Genomic DNA, 17,906 nt, shown 5'->3' with positions numbered 1-17,906 from the left:
TGAGCTTTAAAGTCACTCAGGCTGCAACAAACACTCATAGAAATACGGTCCCTAAATATGTTTTCATCAAGATCCATGAATTGTTAGCTTCCATGTTCCTTCCTTCCACTAAGTTTCATGGAAATCCCTTGTGAAAACCTCCTCGGTGAAGGTAATACTATATATAATATACTATAATATACTATAATATACTATACTTTTCTCATATCCACATGTTCTGTGTCTTCAGTGCAGATGATTAATAAGTGATATCAGGCAGGAAGGCACATACACACACAGTCTATTCTCCATACCAGGTCATATCTGTGCACATTAATATTCATGGAGCCCCTCAGGACATTTGAGCTTTAGGTGTCCCGAGGTCAGAAATGGGTCAACAGTTATTGTGGGCTGTGTTTTTTTAACGGTGGATGATTTATTTATTTTCAGTTTTCCTTCAGCAGAGCACAGAGGGACTTAGCGCTGACGGCGGAGTCTTTAATCTGCGAGGAGGAGCGCGGCAGTCCCGGGGCGAGTCTGTTCTCACAGGCTTAAAAACACTGAGGGGCTCAGGGCTTAAACGGAACTGACACACCGAGGCCTCACCACGGATTAAGGTGCTTTCTCACGGAGGACGTGCGTTTGTGTGTGTTCTCTTGACGCGGCCTCGTGTCGCCTCGCTGCTCTTCCTCTTCTGCTCCGAGTCGAATACAATGTCTCCTGTGTTTGTGTGGTCTCACCTTCACTTTAGCCGCGATGCTGAGGGGGGCGCAGCCCGCCGCCTCCGTGTACTCCCTCTTCTCCTGCTGCGCCTGGCCTCCCACCAGGTTGTCGAAGTTGGTGGTGAGGTGGCGTCTCAGCAGCGTCTTCTGAGGAGGGATGTTCAGTAACAGGGCCAGCGTGTCGGAGTTAAAGCGAGGCTCCAGCATCTGTGGGGAAGAGACGAGTTTACGATTTACGTCATAAAGGTCAATATCAGGCTGTTAAAGAAGATGGCCGACATGTCTCCACTTCCTCCCGTTGCACAAAAATGAAGCCAAGAATATGGGCGCTGACATCTTTGTTTTTTTTTCATTTGGAGCCAGAGTCTGTCTCGACCAATTACAAGTCAGTCCCAGCTGTCAATCATGACATTTCACCCCATTTTCATATCATCAAAAAACAATTAAAACCAAAACTATTCTGCAGCCAGCCACCAGGGGGCATTAAAATTATTTGGCTTCACTTTTATGTCGTCCATCTTTATAGACACTCTATGGTCATGTACTCACTATGAGCCCTCCGTGCACGCCGCTGCCCCGCAGGTTCGGAGCGTACTCCGCCAGGTCCACGGATCTCAGCCACTCCATCACCCGGTGGTTGGACCACTGGACGACTTCACTGGGAGAGAACTGGTTCTGAAACAAATGGATGAATGTATGAACAAAGACAGATTCTAATCCTAAGTCTTCAAACAGCCCTTTGAAAAATGTCCTCACTCCATAAGGTTGATTCTCAAAGTACACACTCTTACATAAGTACACACACACACATACTCTTACCTCGGTGCCTGGCCTTCGCTTGAGGCAGTTGGCGTTGAACTTGTTGACGTGGAGAACGTGAATCGCACACTTGACGCTGAGGTGATGGAGCTGACTCGTCACTTTGAGGAATAATAAGTCGTTCTGAAATCAAGGGAGGAGAAGGAGAATGAGCAACAGATCAAATACAAGGATTTACTTTGGCTCCTCAAGTTCTCTAAAGTTTAAGATCGGATTAAACCTGATTTAACTGTGCAGCTTCTTTATGAACTCACCACGGTGAGGAACTGCAGCATCTGTCCGTCCACTCGTCCTTCATTGAACTGATCCTTGTACTGAGGGAGGCCGATGTCGTCGAGCCAACCTGGAGCATGAAACATTTCAGTTTTCATGACGATAAAGTTCAGGATAAATAAACGTGTTTGCGTGTGATTTAAAAGCTCACGTGTGACCCAGATGTAATCGAGCTCCGCGGACTTCTCCGGCTGCTTGCTGCTGAACGTCTTGACGGCCAAAAGCAGCTTCTTCCTGTGGAGAGGATTCTTCATCGCCATCTCCTGCAGGGAACCAGAGAAACCACTGATTTCACCAAAGACAAGACGGCTTTTTAGATTTACCTGAAAAAAGCAGACTACAAAATTAAAACGAGCATGGTGAGAGACAGAGACACGAGCGTGGTGAGAGACAGAGAAACGAGCGTGGTGAGAGACAGAGACACGAGCGTGGTGAGAGACAGAGAAACGAGCGTGGTGAGAGACAGAGACACGAGCGTGGTGAGAGACAGAGACACGAGCGTGGTGAGAGACAGAGACACGAGCGTGGTGAGAGACAGAGACACGAGCGTGGTGAGAGACAGAGACACGAGCGTGGTGAGAGACAGGGCGACACGTTGGACAGACAAGGTGACAGCGCTGAAGGCGAAACTAAAGAGGACGTTGAAAAGCAGCGACGGGCAGAACTAAAGGGCCAAAAACAGACTGACACACAACGACGCCGATCAGACAAGCAGAACTGAAACGGACGAGACAGGACGGACGGATGATTCATTTGTCAGGTACGTAAAAATGAGCCGGTTCCAGACGCCCCCGTACAGAGAAGTGATAAACTGTGTGTTTACCTTCTCCAGGTCCTGTGGGGTGGCCGACAGGAGAGTCTGACCGCCGGTGACCCAGTGGCGAGCAAAGGCGGCGTACTGGCCGAGTCCAATGTCCTCGAGCCAATCACACACCTGATCTGTGCTCCACTTGGAGAAAGGCAACTTCAGGTCTCTGAGAGGAAAAGGAAAATTGTCTTAAATGAGACGACACAGCCACAACGAGTCAAGTGTCTTTTTTCCTCTGTCCCCTTCAGATATACTCTACATGTATGATATATATAATATACCGTGTGTTCCCTGACCGGGCCAGTCGTGGTCCAGCTGTGGCTCTGAAGCCTCCTCTCTTAAACTCTCCCAGCTCCGGGTCCTGAACCTGGACGGGGCTTCCTGATTGGCTGCGGCGGATCCTGAGGACAACACGAAGAAGAGACAAAGAGACAAATACCGTGAGAACGATGAAGACGTGGGCTGAAACCAAAACCTACAGACTTGAATACTTACTTCCCCCAGAGCTTCTTAATGCCTCTGTGACTCTTCCTGTTCTCCGGTGAGACCGGCGACTGTTGTCCAGAGTCCACCCCGGAGGACAGAGGGGACTGGTCTGAGAGGACGAACTCGTCCAGCTTGTCTGGATGTCCTGACAGAGACAAACACAGCAGGGAGGTTGATGACGTGAGAGCAAATCAGCTGAATTATTAAACGTGTATGGGCGGGCGTTTATGAGCTATAATGCCACCAGGGGGCGATGCAGGTCTTTTTCATTTCACATGCAGTCTATAGATTTAGCCAACACTTGTTTGCATCCATTCCTTATTGACACGCTTATGTAGCTAAAAGAGCATGTGGGATTTATTTAGTGTGTCCAAAACCTTCGTATGAAACTAGTAGTATGTGGATTGCATACTGTACATACAGGGAAATACTACAGGATGCAAATACTGCAGTCATGACAACAACAATACATTACACCTTCAGAGAGAGAACTGGAAGACGGGACTATCGTCAGTGTACTGGGAACAATGACTAGTATCCAATGGACACATTTGTTTGTACATCACCACTTGATGGGAAGTTTACTGGGAAATCTCCCAAAGTCTGATCGATTTTTCCCATAGACTGTAAATCAAGATGGACGACACGTCTCTACTGATCCAGAAATGAAGCCAAATAATTCCCTAATAAGAAAGCTGCCATTGGAGACAGGTTTTTATATCAAATAACAAATTAAAGCATCAGTGTGATAAGAACTACCTAAAATGACATCTTGTACATGTATTTGACGTGTACTTCTACTCGTTAGTTTGGTCCACGTCCCATCCACTAACATGGAGGACGTTTTTGGAAGCTGTCATGTCGTCCATCTTTATACAACGTCTGTGGCTTCTCCTCGAAATCATGTACAAATATATAATTCAATTAAAAGGTGCAAGTAGCTAAATTAGCACCGAACACAAAGACTCTCTGGATCCAGTCAAGCAGGAACCAGGGGGGGGTGGGGGGGGGCAGTACCCACCGACATCATAGAGGTCGTGTTTCCCAGGAGATCCTGAGGCCGTTAGTGAAGCGAGAGGAAAGCAAGTGGACAGAAATCAGAAGCCGGCGTTAGTCACACCCACGTTATTTATAAGAATACGTGTCGTACACAAAGAAAGCAACACGCTAACCTACGAGTGACCAGAGAATTTCCATCCTTGACTAGTTTTAATTTAATCTGCCGCCGCTGTTTGATGCTGACGTGTTTTTTTCCCCCGTTGTTTACTTTAAGCGCTCCCTCGACTCGCTCCTTCTCAGCGACGTCCTGCTTCAGAGCGTCGGCGAGGAGGGGGCGAGCGGGAGGAAGAAGTGGGGATGTCAGGTCGCATCCCCGTTTGTTTACTCTGGGATGTCTAAGCCAGTTGAACTGTGTGCATCCTTTAAGCTGGCGTTCCTCTGCCCTCTCACAGCTCTGTGATCACACTCCTGCTCTAAGCTCTGGCGTTGGCGGATACATGGGTGGCTGCCGGGTGCTTATATGCCTGTTAGCGTTAAGAGTGAGTGTGTGTTAGTTTTTTCCCGTGAACGCTGATGTGAGAGAGCTGCAGCATTATCTTCAACACTCCTAATAATCCTCGCTTGATAGTTCGCTGATCCTCGGTGAAAACAGTCGCTCACCTCGGATGTTTGACCGTGACGGGACAATCTGGTTTTGTCCAGGAGATAACGGATGTGACATTTCGTTGGTCGGAAGCGTTTGAATGAAAGGTTTCTGCAGGTTTCGACTTTCTAGGACCAAATTTAAGACCCATGTCAAGTACGACAGCGACGGAAACCTACGCTTCCCCCAAAATTAACGATGAAGTGAAGAAGCCCAGTAGAAAATGTATGCTCAACATTAGCTACCTAAAAGCTACGCCTTCAGTCCGAACTTTGCGTTAATTTGTATTATGCGTTGGTAAGTTGGGCCACCGGCGTTTACAACGTGGCTTTCTTAAGACGTACATCATCCAACCACCTCCACCAATGAAACTCTTAACTCAGCGCTGCCCTCTAGTGGATTTACGATTACGTTTAGTACGTAGGCAGTGACGGTTACACTCTCTGAAACGGACGTGTCTCTTTTTATACGTAAAGGCAGCATAAATGAGCCATAACCCTCGAAACGCCACGTTACATCTCAAACAATCTCTGGTCTCTGGTTTGTAGTTTTATTACAACGTGTTTATATCTGTATTGTTGAGAAAGATCTACAACTCATAACAAACTGAAAATGCTGCGTTTCAAAATTAAAGTCCAATGGAATTAGCATTAATGAACGTTGACATAATTAAGACCCACTAAAACGTATTTAAAACCTAGTATGTAATATTTAAACGTCTTAAAATTCAGGTGACAGCCCCGTGAAGGTGTATTTCCAGTGCTGACATTTGAATTTCCATGTGAGCATACAGTACCTAAAGCCGGAGCACTGGCACTCCTGCAGCGGACTGTCGCCAGAACACAAACAAGAGAAGGGGAGGAAGAGGAGAAGGGGAGGAAGAGGAAGGGGAGGAAGAGGAAAAGGGGGAGGAAAAGGAGAAGGGGAGGAAGGGGAGGAAGAGGAGGCCACAGAGGAGGAAGCAGTTGGAGCAGAGTTCGTTGACAAAGTTTATTCAGGGTGAGTTCAGTCCATTAGTTTTTTATTTAAAGTCAAGGATCTGTTCTTCCACAATTAACAAAACCAGTTTTCCATTCAAGGGAAATTCTAGATGTCTCTGTGGCAAGATACAGCCAGAAGCTCGTTAGCTTAGCATAAAGACTGGAAGTAAATGGAAACCACTAGCCTGGCTCTGTCTGTATAAAATGAGTTATTCATTGGCTGGGTAAAGTGACGTCTGGAGTCCTGGGACGACAAGACTGTGACCGTCGTTACAACCACAACTTACAAGATGTAACGTAATAATCAATGAGCTTCAGAGCTTCAAGGTGGAGAGCTGCAGATAGAGAAGGTTTATTTCTTTATCTTTGGACAGAACCATTTCAAACATTTCCACTTCTTCCCATCTTTAAGCTGCTGACGATCTCATCCAACGCTAAACAAGCGACTTTTGTCCCAAAATGTAAGTCATGCAAATGTTTGTGTTTGTTTGTTTCGTCAATTCTGTCAAAAAATATCAACTCAAAGTTCTGGGTGGTGCTGCTGGGACTCACTCAGCCTGTAGTCCTGCTCGGGGCTGTGAACAGGAGAGAGCTGCACGGGAGACGAGTATTCTCCGTCTCCGTTCATCTCAGGTCTCCGCTCGCTCTTTTTACTTCGCTTTCCAGGTAGAGTCTGATACTTGCTCAGCTCCAGGTCAGGATTCTGCACAAGGAATAAAAAGAAAATCATACAAATATGAGCGTTTTCACACCTGAGAGTCTGAACCGAGCTTCATGTCTTTGTTCCATAGTTTTCATTTGATCTCGTGAGTGTTGGCTTCAGATTGTAATTTAGGTTTAGATTTTATTGGTGGGTCTAGCACCGAGTTTCAAATACATGTACGATGAAAGTGTGCTTCTGAATTTCAAATTTCACTGATTCCAGCTTTGAGTTCTGCCTCCGATCAACAACTCAAAGCTCAAACCTCATTTCAGCAATGCACCGTTATGTATATCGTATTAAATCACATGTTCTCTACTTCTCTCGTCATGTAAATATCTTTCATAAGACAGCGGTGGGGGGGTCATGTTTGATTTGCTCCTTTGTTCCTGCGGAGGCGGACGTGATGTCCGAGGATGTCTAATATCTGACCAGGCCTCAAAGTCACCGGGGCTCTGGAGGAAGAGCAGGGGAAAGGCCAGCAGAGAGAAACAGCTGGGAGGCAGCCATGACGCCGAGCGCTCCTGACAGCCTGTTCAGGTCGGGCCCGTGCGCCTGCGTGTTCGCGGCGATGTGTTTTATGAGCGTGCAGTAAAGTGCAGCAGTCACACACAGGAGGAGACGTTCTTGCTCCAGTGGAAAAACTCAGCTGTGAACTCGGCTTGTCACACTGGGAACAAGAGGTCAGAGGTCAGAGGGCAGCGTCGTGTCATTCACCGTGCAACACCACACAGAAGCCTGATGTCACACGTGTTTAACATTAACAAGCTCAGGTTATAAATCACAAGAAGAAATACGCTTCTTCTTACTCCGGCGCTTTAACGATAGAAAATAATATAATTAAACTAGAATCACCATCCTGTGGTTACATGTCACTGTGACCTTTGACCCCTGAAATCTAATGAATTCATCTTTTAGTGACAATTGGTCCAAATTTTAAGAAATCCCCCTAAAGGCAGATTTGAAAAACTTGTTTATGAGGCCAGTGTGACCTTGACCTTTGACCTTCAGCATCTTGAGGCCAAGTGAAAGTTTGCACATCAGCTAATCCCTGAGTCACACGTCTGAACGCTGTTTCTGTGCGTGTGAAACATCTTCTCTCGCATGTCTCCTCTGCTCTCCGATTCTTTTTGTGCAACAATAGAATGCCAGATGTCGTGATGATGAATGAAAACGAGGGTGCGTTGGCTTTATGTCTTTGAGCGTCCCCGTGCGGGAGGTTACTCGTGCTCTCCCGACCTCAGGGATGTATTATTACACCGGCTTCCCGTCTGTGTGCTGCAGGAGTCCAGCAGATCGCTGTAACAACTGTAAAAACTAAATGGACGTCCGCTGTATTTAATGGGAACAGCACCAACGGGAGAAGGAACCAAAGGGGCAGTTTAATTCGTCATCACTTCACCGGACATTCTATCGTTTAGGGAGTATTGTGCAAAGGAGCTGGAGCTGGAGCTGGAGCTGGAGCTGGGGCACAAGCAGGGAACTACGTGAGTGCAAGCTCAAGGGTTGTGCGTGAAAGCATCACACAATGTGAACGTGAAAGCAACGAGTCCTGCTCTCAGACTCTTTGATGAAGAGGAAAACAAAAACCCAGAGAAGGTTTGGTTGTGTGAGGACGAGCAGCAGATCAGTACCTCTGCCCCTACATCTGATTCACTCTCAGCAGGTTGGATCTCTACAGCCTACAGTCAACACAGGTACAAGAGAGGGAGGACACACACACACACACACACACACACACACACACATACAAACACACACACATACAAACACACGAACACACACACACACACACACACACACACACGCGCAGATACACGTACACACACACAGTACAGTCAAAGAGAGAGAGAGAGAGAGAGTGAGCAGGTTAGTCATTTAGTAAGAACAGAAGTTAGTGTTATTTCTAATTGGTTATAAAGCAGGTTACAGTAGAAAGTTAGTTGATGTAAATTAGATGTTAAACTGTTTTATTAGCAGCAGGAAACAACAGAATAAAGTAACGAACCTTTTGTAAGGATCCACTCTGCAGCTCCTCCAGGCTGCTGGACAACAACCTGCGCTGATGCCTGAGGAAAAAGAATGAATACATGATATTATATTATTACCTCCAACATGTTCTCACACCTCATTATCATTATTTTATTGTCTCTATGTCTTTATAACTTATCTTCTGTGTCTTTTATAGTTTTCCTTTCTACAAATCTTATTTCTAAAATTGCACATCTAATCTTTTATCCTTGCTTTTCCGTCGCCATGATTGAACTCCTGTTGTTTTTAATGTGCTATTGTTAAATCTGACTTGAAAACCGAACTGATTTCCACAAATCTTTGTGGGAGGATGAGACACGGACCAAGAAAGTTCTTGATCTGGACAACGAGACGGATCCAGGAACCTTTTATGACTTTGACCTTGTGAAATCGAGAGTTTTCTGACATTTGGTGCTGCTGTTGGTCGAAGTGGGCGCTGACACGAACTCACCAGGAACCGTTGAAGAAGCTCGTATCTGCAGTCGACACCAACGAGGTGTCCATTGAGTTTTGGAGGCTACAAAAAACAACGACAAAGAGGAAATGTTTACATGATGTGTGTGTGTGTGTGTGTGTATGTCTCCTTATTATAAATCATAACATTTTAAGATGAAGACATGTTTTAAAAGTTAGGTCTAGATGTGTGCGTCCGTACCTTAAGTCCAGTTCTCTCTGGTACGGTGATGACGATAACATCAGTGGAGAAGATCCTCTTGATGAGATCTGTGGAGACCAAACACAATTCAGTTCAGTGATTCAAGCTGAATATCATTTACAATAAAGTATGAGACGGTTTGTGGCGTTACCTCCGACCGGAGGATGTCAGAGTGAGCTTTGTGTGTGATGGCTCTGAGCTTCAAAGTGCCGCTCAGCTCCTCCTCACTGCTCCCTGGTTGGTGAGAAAACACACAGCTCAATAAGAGAGAGAAAGAAGAGGAGTCGAATACCGTGTTCCAAAAATCTCATTTTATCAAGACGTACCCTGAGTGAGAGCGAGGACCTCCCTCATCTTCCTGTACTGGCTGAGGAGAATCGTCAGCTCCTCTATACGACGATCCTGTTCATCACACAGATGTTAAAGCCTCAGAGAAAAGAAGCCGTTCACACGTATTCAGGTGAGAAAAGACAGGTTTGATTTACCTTCTCATCATTTGACGCCAACAGAGACTCCATCCCCACCTTCAGCCTCTGGTATTCCTGGTCTGACGAACAAAAGCAAAGGATTCAAGTGTTATTTCGGAGTCTCGGTGACCTCGCGTCCAGTTAACGTGGGCGTCTGATTGGTGCCTGACGTGACGCCGGTAATGGACGTGACAGCCTCGCTAATATGAGTAAACAAGCAAAACAGACACTGACAGCGCGACTGATACAGAATCAACACCTGGGACAAACACCGGTGCAGGAAAAACAAGGTTTCTGTTTTCAATCACTGCAATTTAATCCTCAGACGAACGGAGGCTGACGTACACTGGAGCGGAAATGGAATGGAACGGACACTTCGAGAATAAAATCATAATATTACAAGAATTAAGTCGTAGTTTAATGAGAAAAAAGTCAAAATATTTCAGAAAAAAACAAATCTTGAACTAATCTGATGTTTCCTGTGTCTGAGGTTCGTTCTTCACATTAGACTCAGTTTATTACACAATCTTTTCTGATACTGACAAAACATCAAGGATTTAGTTTTTAGTGAAACTTATAATAAAGTAAAATATGCTGCACATTCCTCATCAGGTTGATCTTCTGATATTCAACCTCGAACATGACACAGAACCTAATCTCACGACTCTATCCTCAAAATATTATGACTTTATTCCTGCAAATGTATTCTTGTAATATTTAGAATTTCTTCTTGTAATACTACAACTTTATTATTGTAATATTAAACTTTATTCTCGTAATATGACAAATGTATTCCTGAAATCTCAGATTTGTGGGGACACAGAAACTTGCACTTGGTCAACAACAAACACACAAACACACACAACAACAACAAACAAACACATGAGGTGAATCTTGTTTAAAAAACAGAAAGATGTTTTAAAGGGGAACGCCACCAATTCTACTCATAAAAATCAGTTTACTAGATATTGTTTAACATTTAAATTGTAGAACAAATGACAGAATCCATATCTATCGATTTATAGATCATCCAAAGACCTAATTTTGTCTTGTTTTCTTTTCTGTTTATTCATTTGCTCACTGCACCAAAAATGAAAATAATTTCTTCTTTGGCTTTGGAGGAACTTTCTCTGAAGATGGAATCGAACGTATCATCAGAAATCATCAACTCTGACCCTCTGACTAGTGAATCTGCTGACGTGCCCCTTTAAATCACCTGGTTTGCAAACAAACCAACAGATAGAATCTAACATGTTGGATATAGACATAGACATGTTAGATCAGTGACACTCATGTACACAGAGGGTTCTACATGTTTATAGAGTGACCACATGAGAAGGGTTCGGGTTAAATCGGACTCGTTCACATCAGCACAGCCTTACATTTGTTAATCAGCTGCTTGATATACACCTCCTCTAAAGCAGAGGGCAGCAGAGAGGCGAGAAGTCAAGAGAGAGGGACACGTTGATTAGATGCAACAGTTTTCAGAGTCGACACACGTGCACATCGCTGGCACTCACACACACACACACACACACACACACACACATTCTCACTGACAGATGTGGAATGTGCCACGATTGGCCGGGCTCTGTGTTGAGCGTACCTCTCTCTGCGTTGGCCGAGCCGTCTCTGGCGAGCAGCTGAGTCTGCAGGCACTCGATCTCTGCGTCTCTGGAGGCCAAGAGCTGCTGCAGCTCGGAGATCTCAGCCTGTGGAGGGAAACAGAGAGTTGGTCCTTCGGCTCGTTGAGTTGTAAGTCTCAAGGCAACTGGAATCAGAGGAGAATCTTATCGGGTTTGTCCATGGACGTAAAAACATCATGTTGAATTAGATATAACTTGTTGTCTCGAGCCGTTTTTCAGACTTGAACTCCAGAGAATGTCCGCACATATGGTTCCGGACATTCTCCAGAAGATCTCCATGTTTTTGAAGTTTGACATATTTGGAGTAACCATATTTGGAGGAGTGGGGGGTGGAGCCTGACTGAGAGCTCGAGGACCCCCCCCCCAATGCGTAAGGAGGTTCCAGAACGTGGGGTCAGGACCTCCTGGGGGTCGCAAGAAAAATAAAATAAATGTTTAAAATAATTCAAAATAGTGTGTTTTGGACATAATTGTGAGAAACGTGTTGTTAAACTTGAAATAACACCACAAATAATAAAGAAATATATCATCAGCGTTCCAACTTTCTTTGTCTCCACAGGAAACAGCTCATTCATCTGATATACTTCTTAAAGAATTCCTGTAACATTTACAACAACTGAACATACACAAACAACACACAACTGATGCATACACAACACGTAGAATCACATTATCCATGCAAACTGTCAGGAAACATGTCAGAAAGGAAGAGAGACAGCCGGAAGCAGAAGGACGAAGTTTCTTCTGCTTCTGCAAACATCTCAGTTCAGCCATCACATGAACAACAGAAACAAAATACAGAGGATCAGGAGGAGGACGAGCAAAGTGCAAAATAAAGAAACTGGGACGAAGAGGAGAAGCAGAACACTGGAGGGTGGAGAGGCGGAAAAGCAAAAGGACGGAGTGAAGCAGGGAAAGGACTCAATCAGACGAGGGGCGGCGAGCAAGAGGAGGAGGAGGAGAAGGAGGAAGAGGAGGCACCTGTGCGCCGCGCCAGCGCTCCTCCCAGTGCTGCTTCTCCAGCTGCGTGTGCTCGACAGTCAGCTTGAGGCTGGACAGCTGGGTCATGAGCGACTGGTAACACACATGGAGAGAGTAAGAGATAGAGAGCTGGAGAGAGTGAGAGGGAGAGAGAGAGAGAGAGAGAGAGAGAGAGAGAGAGAGAGAGAGAGAGAGGAAGAGGGTAATGACAGGGTTGATTTAGAGATGAGGAGAAAGAAAGGCAGAGTGGGAGCAAGCGGCAGAAAGAGAGAGAGGGGTTAATATAGAAGAATAGAGGACAGAGGCAGAGGAGGAGGCGGAGGAGGAAGGAAGCAGTGAGATAAAGCAGCTTTCACCTCCTTCCAGTTAACAATGATCAGTGTATAAAGAGGGAGACGCTCTTTCATTACAGCTAATTAACAGATTTTAACTCTTGCTCCACTGAGATAAAATCCTCAACTCACAAACAACTACTCTAATTTCTTAATAATATGTAACTTCGGGGGCTTCATCCTTCGGAGGCTGCATGTGAGGACGCCCGACAAATGCGTCCTTTCATCCCAGAGAAACAAAGGCTCCAACGGGTGGCGCCGGCAAGCTCTGAGACATCTAACGCTTGAGTCTCACGCTTCGACTCAACGGAACTGAGCTAACGGTACAAATGTTAAAACTTTCACTTCAGCTCTCAGTTCAGCTGCTGACGCCGATCATGTAAACAGAAGAAGAACCGTCTCATCTCTGCTGTGGTGGGCCTGGTAGACTGTGTCGTCCGAATGGATGCAGCCCCTGAATTGAAACACAGCTCTCGGTCGATGACGTTTACTTTGACCTTTTAGTTTGGTCCGTGTCCCATCCACTAACATGGAGGAGGCGTGGTTTATGACCTGTACTTGGTTTGGCTTTACTTTAATGAGCTGTCATGTCTTACATCTTTCTTTACACTTCGGTCCAGCTCAGTTTAACTCAACGTCGATCAGCATATTTACGCTCATTCAGTATTCTAGTCATATTTATCTGTGGTAACATGATCCTTATATGTATATATATTACGATTGATGATGCTCATCGAGCTCTGAGCACGGACACGATGACGGTTTTTACCTTCGTCGCTCGGAGTTTTTTCTCGTATCGACTCTTCTCTCCCTCCAGCTCGTCCACTTTGTTTTTCAGCTGATTCACTTCTCGTAACAAATCCTGGTGGAAAATAAAAAAAAAACACAACACACCACAACTTTAATACATCTCCCGTTTGGAGTCTGAATCTGAGCTGTGCACATGCCAACATTTACACAAGGGGGGGGGGGGGAATTCAGACGTCAGGTTCACATTCGGTGCAGTTACAAAGGTCTCCAGGGCTGAACAGTCCAGGGGTTAATAAAGGAAACATGATCCTCCTGAAACAGACACCACAGCGTGCAAGGGGGGGGGGGGGGGGGGGGGGGGGGGGGGGGGGGGGGGGGGGGGCAGGACTGAAAGCATCCAGGCCGCACATCAGCCGGTCTGAGGAAACCCTGCACAGCGTCTAACTATACAAACCGCTCCATGACCCCTCCACCTGGTCAGTGAAGGAGGAGACACACTGGGTTAGTAGAGGGAGGAACCACTGTCATGCAGGAGAACTACGTCAACACACTCCGATCCAAAACCCAAGATTCACAAAGACAAAAATCAGGACCGGGGCTGAAACCTGTTCTTTTTTCCAAATGCTTCAAACGCGTGAGGAGTCAAAGATTCTCAGTTACTACGTCCACCAGGAAAAAAACAAATTACTTAATTCACTAAACTACTTGAAGCTTTTGTAGGTTAATTTACTTTTCGACACTCGACTCCTCAAACGTACGGAAGCATTTGGAAAAACCAATCAAAAGTCTCCATTTCTGCAAGAGCCCGAGCACAGCGCGACTCCAGCTTCCTGCGACACACACACAGACACTTCACGAGAGGTTGTTAGTTTGATTCTGTGGAAATTTCCAAAATACCGGGTGGTGTGTGGACGGGTTAAAAAAAAGGGGAGAGGAGGAAGAGGAGGAGGAGAAATGATGGGGAAGGAGGGGAAGATGAGTTCATCCATCAAGTCTCCCTACGTGTACAGTCTGTCCTCCATTGTGCATCCAGGCGTCAGGGCCGGGCAGGCTGAGGTCAGAGCCGGCTAACCCCAGCTGAGGGTCCTGGCCCTGGGCTTGGCTGCCTCTGGGCTCCCCCTGCTGGGCCTCCCGCTCCTCCAGGGCCCGTTTCTCCTGGATGCGAGTGCTGATCTCTGCCTGAAACCTGCACATCTGCTCCTGGAGCTCACTGATGAGATTTACCACACACTGGGAGCGACGGAGGAGGTGAGATGGTGATGAGGAGGAAAGCAGGAATGAAAGGAGAGGAGAGGAAGAGGAGAGACAGACATTAACTTATTTGTTCATCTTCATCAGTATTTGGGGAAAAGCCTGTTTCCATAACTTGATTTGCGGAAAAAGCTCAAACACAAAGAAACAAAAACCTCTGAACTACATCAAATTATTAAAAAATAAGTTAAATCAAAATAATTTGTTGGGAGAAAGAGGAAAATGGGTTGGAAGAGCCCTGAAAAGAAGTTTAAGATTAATGGAAGAAAACGTTTTCATCAAATTAAAATACTTTTTACAGTGAGTGAGTTACATTTTGTCCCCCAGACTCAAATCATGTTGTTTTAAATCACTGAGTTTGTCCGAATGCTACATGTCCTCTCCCTGCCGTGGTCCTTCCCTCAGCGGAGCAGCTCAGGGTCTCAACCCTCCATGTAGCAGCTCCACCCGAGCACCAGGCTAATTATAACATACTTGATCTCCAGCCAAGTCTCGTCCCGGCTGAAACAGAGAGTTGAAACCAAGAGAGCGAGACAGGAAGAGCGGAGAAGACAGATGTGCTGCAGAAACAACAGGAGACGCTCAGGAAAACAACACATTAAACTCTATGAGCTCTCGGCCCCGGAAAGAAACTCGGAGGTTTGTGGAAGTGAAAAACGCAGCGTCGTCAAATTCAAAAGCTTGTTCCTGAAAAGTTGCTGTTTCAGTAATTACATCGTTAAACACGGAGCAGTGGTGCAGCTTGTTTCTACTTCCACAGTCTTTACAATTCATAAAGCACAGAGGGAATATGAAGATGGACGACACCAGGACACAGGTCATAATTATATTTATAAATAAATGATAGTTTCTGTCATTTGAGGGGGGGGTTCATGAAAGTGAAAACCTGTCGTCCATCTGCATTTACTCTCCATGTTCCGGTTCAAGGACACAGGTGGAGTCAGTCCGGGATCGAACAGCCCACCGTGTGATTAGTGGTGCCGCTCTACCTCCCGAGCCGCAGCTGGCGCCGATTCAAAGCGTTCAACAGACAGCGGAGAGTTTATTATGTTCCTGCGGCTCCCTGAGGTAAAAGTGTTTGGCCAACAGGAACGCTCAGAGTGGATGCCTGTCATTCCTCCTGCCAGACCAGCTGTCACACACACACACACCACACACACACACACACACACACAGACACACACACCACACACACACACACAGCTGACAAAATGCAGACGAGTGTCAGTCTCCGTCGTAACCGAACCCAAACGCCACCGTTGTGCGTCGGATGTGTTGGATTTGTGCACGTGCACCACAGCACATATCTCATCGCTACACTAACTGAGCATCAACCTGTCAGGGTTGAAACAGCTCCGTCTGATGTGGATCTTTACTGAGCGCGGCCGCGGCCTCCGGCTCCGACGAGCAGCCTCGTGACGCCTGAACCCGCCCCAACATCAGACTGGAGGAAAGGGATGAGTGCAGCTCTTTCTGCTGAAGTGCCCTTGTGCCTGACATGTGACCGTGACTGCTCTTAATGCTCAAAGGCTGTGAACAGATCAGGATGTCAAGTCCAATGTTTGGGTCCAGACGGATAAAAAGTGACTTTCAGGGTCCTGTCTTCAAGTCCTTTAGCATCACCATGAGGTTCACTTCAGTTTTATATCAAATGCTCAACAATCATTGGACGGGTTGGAACTCACACTCGTGACACTCACGCCCCCTTTGGAACAAAACGTAAAGATGTTGTTGTTCCTTTAACTTTTATTGGGTTAAACTTGATTTTTAATAAAAAACTGCAAAGAAGCAAACCAGCGAACACACAACAAACTGGAACCCCAAACTAGAACGTCCCTCAGTAGAACCAGCAGCAGCTCAGTCTAATAAAATATATCGTTGTTTCCTTCTCTTCATTCAAGAGTCTTTCCGTTTCAGAGCAGGACTTGTTGATTGGATTTGCTTCCACTCAAATTGCTTGTGTTTAGATTCCCTGCTCCCGAGCTGCAGCTCTTGGCCTCGAGCTGCTTTGGTTCGCAAATGCAGCTCCGAGAAAGCAGAAGTACAGAGACTGGTTTTACTGTTGTGATAATATAAATACGCAAAACAACCATGACCAGAAGAGTCGGATCACACTTTGGTTATTCAGAGTTTTACTGAAAGCTGCGTCCTGAAGTGTGAAGTTTGTCTTTTTCATTTTACGCCTTGCCCGACAGAAACAAATATTTCCACTGTACATTTTGTCATTTTTCATTTTTCAATCTGTCCATCACTGTCTCTCATCCTCTCTTTTCCTCTCCTCCCTCCATCCCTCTCTCTCTCTCTCTCCTGTCAGGCCCTCTCCTCGCTGTCTCTCTCTCTATCCGTCGTCTCCCACTGACGCTCATCTCACTCCGTCCATGTGCGTGTGCAGAAATAAAATGCTGTATCATGTTTGTTCAGTGAAAGAACAGCCCTGGGTGCCTTGTGTTAGAAGAAAACACACACACAGACACACACACTTGCGGTGGCAGTGGGAGCAGCTGGGTGTCACAATGAACTAAGTCCCCACAAAGAAACCGGAGACGACAAGCAAAGACTGCTCAACTGCACTTTTCTGGTGCGAACACTCGTATTCATGTCTGTAGTTGCACTGTTAAAAGTTAAATTTAGTTTTACAGTACACGTGTGATGCCAGAACAGACGGGATGAAGTAATTGTTCTCGTACTGAGAGAGAAGAAAGAATCATGTGTTGCTGTTTAAAGCAGAGGAAGAAACAGTGACGCTGACGATACAGTGAACGAGTACAAACAACTTATGAATCTTCACAAGTTGTTTGAGGCTCAACGTCTGAAGTTGGACTTAATTTCACTAAATCCCGGAGGATAGAGTCTGATCTGAAGTTGAACTCTGTTAATGACTGTCTGTCTGACTGTCTGTCTGACTGTCTGACTGTCTGCCTGTCTGCCTGTCTGACTGACTGTCTGACTGTCTGTCTGTCTGTCTGACTGCCTGTCTGCCTGTCTGTCTGTCTGTCTGTCTGACTGTCTGCCTGTCTGCCTGTCTGTCTGTCTGACTGTCTGCCTGACTGTCTGACTCTCTGCCTGTCTGTCTGTCTGTCTGTCTGTCTGTCTGTCTGTCTGTCTGTCTGTCTGTCTGCCTGTCTGTCTGACTGTCTGCCTGTCTGACTGACTGTCTGACTCTCTGCCTGTCTGTCTGTCTGTCTGTCTGTCTGTCTGTCTGACTCTCTGCCTGTCTGTCTGTCTGTCTGTCTGTCTGTCTGTCTGTCTGACTGTCTGTCTGTCTGTCTGTCTGTCTGTCTGTCTGTCTGACTGTCTGCCTGTCTGACTGTCTGCCTGACTGTCTGACTCTCTGCCTGTCTGTCTGTCTGTCTGTCTGTCTGTCTGTCTGTCTGTCTGTCTGAC

At 46.1% G+C, this 17,906-nt stretch overlaps 1 protein-coding gene across 18 annotated transcripts in view; it reads right to left on the bottom strand.

Annotated features, from left to right (window-relative positions):
* The window catches only part of ppfibp2b (PPFIA binding protein 2b), a 56,561-nt gene that overhangs the window by 2,955 nt on the left and 35,700 nt on the right, over nucleotides 1-17,906 (bottom strand). For 6 of the 18 annotated variants that reach the window (XM_034587738.1, XM_034587739.1, XM_034587745.1 and 3 more), the window contains 22 exons: nucleotides 14,274-14,501; nucleotides 13,291-13,383; nucleotides 11,169-11,274; nucleotides 10,945-10,977; nucleotides 9,581-9,642; nucleotides 9,422-9,497; nucleotides 9,247-9,329; nucleotides 9,096-9,163; nucleotides 8,892-8,957; nucleotides 8,418-8,478; nucleotides 8,044-8,091; nucleotides 6,262-6,412; nucleotides 5,526-5,558; nucleotides 4,109-4,141; nucleotides 3,097-3,232; nucleotides 2,883-3,002; nucleotides 2,617-2,767; nucleotides 1,945-2,056; nucleotides 1,775-1,863; nucleotides 1,521-1,643; nucleotides 1,251-1,376; nucleotides 720-908 (listed from right to left, as the gene is read on the bottom strand). In XM_034587738.1, the coding sequence (XP_034443629.1) occupies nucleotides 720-908; nucleotides 1,251-1,376; nucleotides 1,521-1,643; nucleotides 1,775-1,863; nucleotides 1,945-2,056; nucleotides 2,617-2,767; nucleotides 2,883-3,002; nucleotides 3,097-3,232; nucleotides 4,109-4,141; nucleotides 5,526-5,558; nucleotides 6,262-6,412; nucleotides 8,044-8,091; nucleotides 8,418-8,478; nucleotides 8,892-8,957; nucleotides 9,096-9,163; nucleotides 9,247-9,329; nucleotides 9,422-9,497; nucleotides 9,581-9,642; nucleotides 10,945-10,977; nucleotides 11,169-11,274; nucleotides 13,291-13,383; nucleotides 14,274-14,501 (2,187 nt within the window). Of the gene's footprint in view, nucleotides 1-719; nucleotides 909-1,250; nucleotides 1,377-1,520; nucleotides 1,644-1,774; nucleotides 1,864-1,944; nucleotides 2,057-2,616; nucleotides 2,768-2,882; nucleotides 3,003-3,096; nucleotides 3,233-4,108; nucleotides 4,142-5,525; nucleotides 5,559-6,261; nucleotides 6,413-8,043; nucleotides 8,092-8,417; nucleotides 8,479-8,891; nucleotides 8,958-9,095; nucleotides 9,164-9,246; nucleotides 9,330-9,421; nucleotides 9,498-9,580; nucleotides 9,643-10,944; nucleotides 10,978-11,168; nucleotides 11,275-13,290; nucleotides 13,387-14,273; nucleotides 14,502-17,906 lie in introns of all 18 variants that reach the window. The other 12 variants (XM_034587749.1, XM_034587753.1, XM_034587740.1 and 9 more) reach the window with 10 other exon arrangements.

This window comes from Hippoglossus hippoglossus, chromosome 6 (assembly GCF_009819705.1).
Source record: "Hippoglossus hippoglossus isolate fHipHip1 chromosome 6, fHipHip1.pri, whole genome shotgun sequence".
Classification (NCBI taxonomy): Eukaryota; Metazoa; Chordata; class Actinopteri; order Pleuronectiformes; family Pleuronectidae; genus Hippoglossus; species Hippoglossus hippoglossus.
The sequence above is the reverse complement of the archived record's forward strand: the minus strand, read 5'-3'. Positions and strand labels throughout refer to the sequence as shown.